The 8,840-nt window shown below is 42.1% G+C and overlaps 1 protein-coding gene across 2 annotated transcripts in view; it reads right to left on the bottom strand.

Moving 5' to 3' along the window:
• The window catches only part of flrt1a (fibronectin leucine rich transmembrane protein 1a), a 45,019-nt gene continuing 36,179 nt past the window's right edge, over positions 1–8,840 (bottom strand). For both annotated transcript variants that reach the window (XM_019259568.2, XM_010740166.3), the window contains exon 3: positions 1–4,344. In XM_019259568.2, coding sequence (XP_019115113.1) covers positions 2,207–4,267 — 2,061 coding nt within the window. In that variant the 5' untranslated portion in view covers positions 4,268–4,344 and the 3' untranslated portion in view covers positions 1–2,206. The remainder of the gene's footprint in view (positions 4,345–8,840) is intronic.

The following is an 8,840-nucleotide window of genomic DNA, read 5'->3' as shown; positions in this document are numbered from 1 at the left end:
TAACAAGATTATAAAACTTTTTATTGATCCCCCTCTGAAGATGAATTTATAAAGCCACACATAATTCCCCACATATCACACATATCTCAGGTTCACATAGTTTTTTTTTGTTTGTTTGTTTGTTTTTGTACGCAAAGTTATGGCACCATTACTTTCTATAATTTCACCAGAAAAAAATATTCATGTGGCTGTGGCCATGGTTTTATTTATACAAATGATGAGGAAGTACGTGTCTTGAATAGACCCACTGTAAAATAGTAATTACACTATATCAACATTCCCCAAAACAAAATTAGCCAGGCCGGTAAAATGTTTGTTTGTTTAAGCCAGTGATTTTGGGTGCAAGATAAAATATACATTCCACTGATACCAGTGTAAAACTCTAGCAGACAGAACAGTCAAGGAAGCACACTTGGTTTCCCCTTTGGAAGCAACACAGTGGTAAACAACTGATGGACAATATTAAACCCAAGGGGAGAAGCTGAGTATGACAAACAGATTTATGCATGGGTGAACTCCACTGTGCCAGAGCCATCAATTCTGCATCTTTCTCAGTGCCTGGAGATGTTTCTTTACCCTCCGTCTCCCCGCGCCTGTCATTACATTTATCCCTGTTCTCTGCTAAGTGCTAATACATTTACATTTTTAGTGCTGCTCAGTAATAAAAGAGGTGGAATGAGCGGAGTCATTTTACCATTGCTAAAACAAACATCAATGAACTCACCTCACTGAGGAGTCACCCCCGCCCTCCAAACTCCCCCACCAGTCCACATCCACCCACCCGCAGCTTGGCTGCTGCTCCACAGTGCAGGTCAACAGTGTTGCGGTTTGAGTCTCCTCAGTCTCGCTCACAGTTCTCGCCCTCATTTCGAGGTTCACTAATAAAGAGTCTGCCTCACACAGGAGGATCCACATCAGTAATTTGTCCAGTCTGGTTTCTGTGTGAGCGCCGGCGTCGCTTTAAGAATGTGGAGGAAACATTTTGTAACCAAAAGTCACGAACTGAAGTCACACAGGTTAAGCACACAGGGAATAAATCTGAAGAAGAGGGATTTAGGTTGGTCTCTATTGTCTCAGTGGACTGACATGCTAGTCTTTGGGTGGGGTCTAATTTTCAAATTACATATTATAAACAGTCTCACTCAAGAATTCACTCTGCTGCATTTAAGAAAACATGAACCTGGAAACAGCCATCAGGATATTTTCTCCTCGTATTTTGTTGCTTAGATGAAATAAATCCACTGTCTTCATCAAAAGCTGTGTTTCATCGGCAATGACAAACATGAGGGTGAAAATAAGACAAAAAGCAATTTTAGCAGAGACAAATAACCATCACATAAGGAACAAAAATAAATAAATAAAGAGAGCTGTGCAGGATTTGATTACTAAACAAACCACTGATAAAAATAGCAAAGCATTTTTCAAACACAGCCCAGTCGGTATCTAAGTAAATTATCTACACGCTTGTGCTGCATCTCATCCGATGCAGCACTACAATACTGATCTCAGGTGAATGATCTCGAGAGGTATAACCAAGGCCGAACAGCCCTGATCTAATCTTCACCCTGCCAACTACTGAATAAGGTAATAACAAGCCTACTTTAAGACAAGTGGTTATTGGGTCGTTTGAAATAGAACAATTCACAGCTTTACAAAGCCCTTTCCTTGGATAGCTGGCAGGGCACATCAATATAGTTGAGGCATTTGGAACAATGAGTTGATGAGACTACATACTGTGTATGACAGGTGAGCAGGAAGGAGTACCAAAAATGTCAGTTTCTCATTATTTCTTAATCCATTTTGAATTGACTGCTGTGGCTCCCGTGTGTGAAAGAGGAACTCTACCTGCACCTTACACTAAGTTTGACCTTTTTCCAGTGTATACATTCTTTGCTTACATGTCACAGGGAAAGAGCAGAAAAAGAAAACGTACACAGGCCATTACTAAGATGGTGAAGAAAACAGTCAGCTGTGCATTTACACCTGGGGCACTGGCTGCTGCTTCCTGCAGTGAACTGTTCCCATACGGTTTCAGTTCCACTTAATCACATACAGTACTTTTCAGTGCAGTGAACAGCAGATAATTTGGAATGGGAGACCAGAAGAAGAAGGCACAGAGGGGTGCTTCAGAAGTGTCCATGCGAAGGGAAATTGTGCATCTATACAGTTTACCAATAACACTGTGAACAGGATCTGGTTAAGTACATCATGTGTAACAGTAGTCAATATCTGGGATTCCTCCTTCTCTATAACCACGGTTGGTGCCATGTCCTGCATTAGAAACATTGTTGGCACCTTTGTACAGGCCAGTGCCATTAGAGGGAAATATGGTATGAATGATGTAATCCTCTCGAAGGGGTTTAGGCTGCATTGGCTGGCAAGCTGCCATAGGTGTCATCTGGAAGCCTGGACCACGGATCTCCAAGATGGTATTGTCCTTCTTGGTGCCTGACTCGATGTAATCATCGTAGGTCTTGCTTTTTCGAGAACTGCTGCGAGTATAGTGGTCACGAGGACACAAATGCCCAGTCCTGTGTCCATACCAACAGAAGATACAAAAAATAAGAGCCAGAGATACAATGGCGGTAGCTCCACCGATAATCCCTGCCAGTGGCAGCACTGTCATCTCCTGTGAGTCTTTATTCTCCTCATCCTCCAACGGGCTGAGGTCTGATGTCTCAGCTTTTGCACACACCTGAGATTCATCAGAGTCAGCATCTCCAGAAATCCCCCCTTTGCTTTCTGAACTAGCAGGAAGAGGCACCATGCAGATGATGTAGCTGGAGCGTGGTTGCAGGGAGGTGAGAAGGTACTCTCGACGGTCACCCCGGACCAGAGTCTCTGTGATTGATCCCATGGCATTCCCAATGCCCAGTCGGAGCCAGCTCAACCTGAAGGAGGAGCTGGGCTGGGCCACACTCCAAGTAACACGAACGCTGTTGTGAGAGAGAGGCTTCACATTGAGAGCCAGGCTCTTCCCCACACCACTGCTGCTAAGAGTGTAGTCTAAGCCAGAGTCGGGAAGCCCCAGGCCAGGTCGCTTTGAGCGGAGGGTGAAGAGAGAGCCCTGTGGAGGTGTTTGAGTAGTAGAGCTATCAACTCCACCTCCGCCCACTCTGTCTCTGGTCCCTGGTGCTGTCCTCACCACCTCACATTCCTCCATCTCGCTGGTGAGGTCTGTCAAAGCCATGTCTCGTACCCTGTCAGGCCCATGGCAGGTGAGACCTCTCACAGTGATGGAGTTACCACGGGCATGTAGCCAGTCATACAGCCAGCGTAGATTACAGCCACAGTGCCAAGGATTACCTCGCACTAGCAGCTGCCCAAGGCTTTCCAAGTCTTTGAACAGTCCCCTGGGCAGGGTGGTCAGGTTGTTTCCTGACAGGTCCAGCCTCTGCAGCCTGCGCATGCCATCCAAGGACCCACGTGGCATATGAATCAGAGCATTGTCCTGTAGAGACAGGCGCTGCAGATGTGCACTGGGCAGGTTGACAGGAGGGGTCTGGAGGGAGTTACGAACTAGGGACAACTCTGTCAAGTTGGAAAGGCGGGAGAATGTGTCATCAGCAATGCGCTGGTTTGCCAAAAGGTTCCCGTCCAGGACAAGACATCTAAGTGAGGCGAGGCCCCGGAAGGCATGGGTTGGGATGGTGGAGATTCGGTTGTCATCCAAACGGAGTTCTTCCAGAGAGGCAGGCAGTCCTGAGGGGATGCTAGACAGGTGATTACGTGAAAGGAAAAGTAGGCGCAACCGTGGGTTGTCAGCAAAGGCCTGGTCCTCGATACTGACAGTGGAAATAGAGTTGTCGTCCAGGTGGAGCTTCTCTAGCAAGGGCATTCGAGCCAGCGCACTACGAGGAATAGTGCGTATGTTGTTGTCCTGCAAATGCAGTTCACGGACAGATGGTGGCAAGTGCAGGGGGAATTCATCCAGTTCATTATCATAGAGGTAGACCACACGGACAGCAAGGTGGTGCTCCAAGGAGGTGGGCAAACCAGGGTTGTTTATGTGGTTGTTCTGAAGGTAGAGGACAGACGCCGAAGGAGGCAGGGACGGGATGGAGCTCAGGCCACGATCATTACAGTAAATAAAGTCCTCATCGCACCTGCATACAGATGGGCATATCATGTCCCTGTCTCCAATGTACCCTTGTATTGTGGCTGCTGCAAACTGAAGCATGCCAGCACGTAGTGTCAAGCAAAGGAACAGCAAAAAGAGCTGAGCTTGCAGTTTAGCCACACCTACAGGTGCCATGATGGTGAACATTAGCGCTGTCTCTCTTTTCCAGGTCGGTCGTTAATCCTCAAATTGTTGCAATGAGCTGAAATCCTGTGACCTCCACCCTGAGAGACAAAGAGAGAAATTACAATCAGCACTGATGCACAAATTCATTAATTTATGGTCCCATGTGATGAGACAATGAGGTGATCTCAGTGAGATTTCATGAGCTCAGCTTCACGCTATGTTTTTATTGTCTTATGTCTATTAGGCAATATTACAATCTAGGAATCTGCTACAATTATCACATCTAAACAGAAGCTAGAGAGACATCTTGCACTCGATAATAAGATGTTTCTTTTAGAATTAGTATTCAAATCATTGGGGAAATGAGCACAAATGGATGGATCTATGAGGATCCCCATCACAGCTTATTACAACATTCTGCTATCGATTAAAAGCCAGAAACAAAGAGACAAGATAAGTGTACAGCCAAGAATTAACAACAGTAATCCAAGATTAGAGACGGTTATAAGACTAAACTTTAGTGTTTCCTGTACTGAATGTTCAGAGCATAGTGAATATTTAGTGTCAGGAAGGGAAAGCACTTCTGGAATTGACAAAAAACAGTTCTACATTTGGATTTAAGCCGTGTGAATAAATATGAAGTCTTGAACATTCTCCACTTCTAAATTATTTAAGAGATCTTGAGAGGCTCCATTACTCCATCAGGGCTTACCAGCAGATGGCTGCATTAGCCAGACAGAACTGAAGATAATTTTCATTATCATGAAGGAACAACAGAGCCATTGTCTTCAAGAGCCAAATTTCCATTCGGCCGGGCACTATAAAACTTCATAAAAACTTCTGCACTTATCATGTCTTCTTAATTTAGCTGCACTGAATAAATGAGTTGCAATAAAATAATAATGGAAAGATATAATCTGCAGCAGAATGAAGATGATGTGACAACTAATTAACTATTTGTAGTCACTGTGGGAGGCTACATGGCCCGTACACAGAGCTTGATTGTCATCACAACTTCTTGTTGTTAGTGATTAACTGAGAGATGTCATAACAGGAAGTACATTATTGACTACACGAGATTTGGAAAATTGGTAAATTGCAACAAAGTGACAACTTGAGCCCATCACAGTCTTCAATTGCCAGGGCCATTAGTCAAACCATTGAGGCCCATACAGCAGCAAACATAGTCTGGCTGTAGTATTGATTTTCTCACAAATCCGAGGTGATCTGCCAGAGCAAGTCGGCTCTCATGCAGATTACAGGACTCCCTGGAGTGTAAGTTAGACAGCAAGATAATTAACCAAATAAATGACAACTCTGCTGGGAGTTGACTTGGCTGAATATATATTTACAAACATTAATCATCTGCATGTGCATATTCATTACAGAAATATTGGAAATTTTGTTGACGTGATGGAAAAAATGACCGGCAAACCCTCCAAAAGTTGCTCGTCAGGGATCATTTAATGGAAAAGCAATCACTGTGTATCCTTTGGGTTCAAACATTTTATAATCTTTCCTTTCAAGTAGAGGATTTATTACCACTTATCAGCACTTTTTCTGAGCGACATTGCATGACCATTCTAACTGGATACTTTTGATTTGCTGGCTTCTTCAGAGGTACCTGTAAGACGAGGAAATGGCTTCCACAGCACCCTCTCCTCACATCTCTCCGATATTAGAAATGGTGTGGCTGTGTCCAACAATTTCTGTTGCTATCTAAAACCATAAATTCTTAGATTCACTCCCACTGGCAGTGATTGGAAAGATGCGTGAGGGTGAGAAAAAAGTCTTGGGTTTGAACTTTTCTCTTTAGTTCTCTCTTTTTTTTAACTCCTGACTCAACTTTTTCTGTCAAATCATGAGTCCGTCGGTTGAAAATGATGATTACTGTATATACGATTATCATCATGTCACCACTCTCTCTATAGCAGGTCAGGTACACTAAAAAACGTGTAAAATACACAAATCTCTCCTGAGAATAAAATTGACAATATTTGTAAGATAAGAAGACAATTGGAAAATTGATGTCTTGAGATTCATGCTGGGTGAATAAAGTGTGCTTGAGTTATTCTGTCAGCCCTCAACAAAAACACAGGAACATCATTTTTAGTGTGAGGTTTTGATTGGCATCACATCTTATTCTATTTGGGATATTTTTAAGCATTTTGTGCATCTTTCTCCTGCGCTCTCCCAGATATCTTTCCATTCATTTCTACATTTATAACCCTGACCCATTATAGAAATCTACATGTAAAACTGTATCAATCATGCTGACAGATATTATATTATTCATTTATTTATTCATTTGATATCAGACTTAGAAATTTAGACAAATAGCTTCAGTTAAAAATAAATACATCATAATGCCATCATTAAGTCATCAAGTCACAATTTGTCATTGCACAATTTTCCATGTTTGAATTTTATTTTATATTTCTTGTGTGAGTTGTTTTGGATTTATTAATATCTCCCAACCAAGTGGCAACCTCCGTGGCTGGTACAAAAAACTGTTTTGGTCTCTTTAGCTAATTCCCACCTTCATGACAGCTGTACTGAGGGTGTATTTGTATTCAACTCACCTGTTCAAATTATATTAAGGCTTAAAGTTATGCATAATTAAGAGTGTGGGCGCTTTGATAGACAGGTGGGTGGCATTACACTTGGCTTGTTCTAGCACCCAGGCTTCATTTAGCCTGTCCTAGGTCCACAATGATCAATGTCTTCACCAACCAGCCACAGACTTTGAGCTTCAAAACAGCTCTTTAGAAACCTGTCACGCATACATCATTTATTCTTTATACTGTCATGCTCCCAACTTAGTACTCACTAATCATGTAACACCATATTTACACCCATTTCTACCTCCCACCTCTTGACACAGTGAAGTGGTGTCAGTGCACCGAAAACTCAATTATGAAATTTAAAAGTCTGATATTGTTTACACACTTTGTGCAGTTTTAAATAAAGAGGACTTCACACCTTATTCTGCCTTAAATGTTCAGAAGATTTCAGTGGATGCACGTGCTTAAGAATGGATCCCAGAGCAGTGAGTCTGAACACCAGGGTATTTGGGTCAGCCCTTTTAAAAACAAGATAGATGTGGTGTGAGATTGAAGTGGTGCAGAGAGCCAGAGGGATTAATGGAGCATATTGAGCTGTGATTCTCTGGATTAAGCAGGTGCTACAAATAATGGTAGACAGTCATTTCAGGATTTCTTTTCCCCCTCACAGTTGCTCATTTTTCTTAAAAGCATATAGAGCACTTGCTCTTTGTGTTTGTGCGTGTGAATGTTTCTGCTTCGGAAGTACAGTGTGTTTGTCTGTCCATGCACGATCAAATTGCAAACATTAACCCATATGGGGACAATCTATATGTCTGCAGTCTACATTTCAGTTATCTGTAGAGGGGAGTAAAGCAGAGATGTGGGGTAATGTGTTAGCCAGACAGTCAGCCGCCTCAGGCAGAGTACAGTACACACAGCAACCCCCAATCTAATACTGGAACCCAAGACCGGATCGATTTACATAAAAAAAGAGAGCGAGAGAGTGACAGAAAGCAGCTTTGAGCAAGACCTTTGAATCCCATCTCTCCATTAAGACCCCACAGAGGGATAGGACTGGGAAATCTGGAAAAAAGGATTTTGGATGACCGAAGGGGCTGCTGATGTATCAGAAAATCCACTTTACTGATGGCAGGGAAAAGATAATAGTGGCCCACAGCTTATCTTACATGCCATGTTCATGGATCATATTTTAGATTTACAGATTGGACGTGTGGAAAAGGGGACGGTAACGGTGATGACAGACATAAATCGAGGGATCTGAGATAGAAAAGAATAAGACGGGCCAGAAAAGCACGGCCTATTCATTTTGGTTAATCGTTGGAGGTTGCTGGTCTTGTAAAATCTCTAAGCTAAGAGAACATGTCTTTGCAATAATGTACTATAATCTTCAAGCTATTAAAACAAAAAAATCGACTTTAATCCCCAAAAGAAACAAACAAGGCACCAAAACACATGAAAAACATAAAATGTATGATCTTTGTTGTAATTTTTCAGTGAAAATAAACAGACTCTCATTATCACAAGTTACGTTCAAGTGCTTTGAATGAAGCCATCTATATTCATCGCCTCGCATATTTTCAAACCCAATGAGTCCTTGTGTTTGTTGCTCATAATAAATTGTAATTATGAATTATTTGTTGTGCCAATGCATTACAATCCTTTTAACTCTCTTATCATCATCTCTTCTTTGAAAACATGCCATGTAAATATGCTATACAAGCAGATTGAATAACATGTTAAAAGGCTTAATGAGTAATGGATTCTTCCACCCATACAAACTCGATTTTTTTTTTTTTCGTGGTTTATGCACCAATTTCCTGGCATGAAGGAGTGATTGGATTTGCACTCAGCAGTTTCTCATCTGAGCTGCTGACACAAAGACCCAGCCTATGTGACATATATAAAGATTTGTGTTTCCGGATGAAAATGATTTTCTTATTTTTTGTCATATAGTCTATATTAACGCTCCAATGAAAAACATCTCCATTTTCTGTTGCGTTATTCCAAAAGCTTAAATTCTTCAATTG

The sequence above is a fragment of the Larimichthys crocea genome, chromosome XXII (assembly GCF_000972845.2).
Source record: "Larimichthys crocea isolate SSNF chromosome XXII, L_crocea_2.0, whole genome shotgun sequence".
Taxonomy (NCBI): domain Eukaryota; kingdom Metazoa; phylum Chordata; class Actinopteri; family Sciaenidae; genus Larimichthys; species Larimichthys crocea.
The sequence above is the reverse complement of the archived record's forward strand: the minus strand, read 5'-3'. Positions and strand labels throughout refer to the sequence as shown.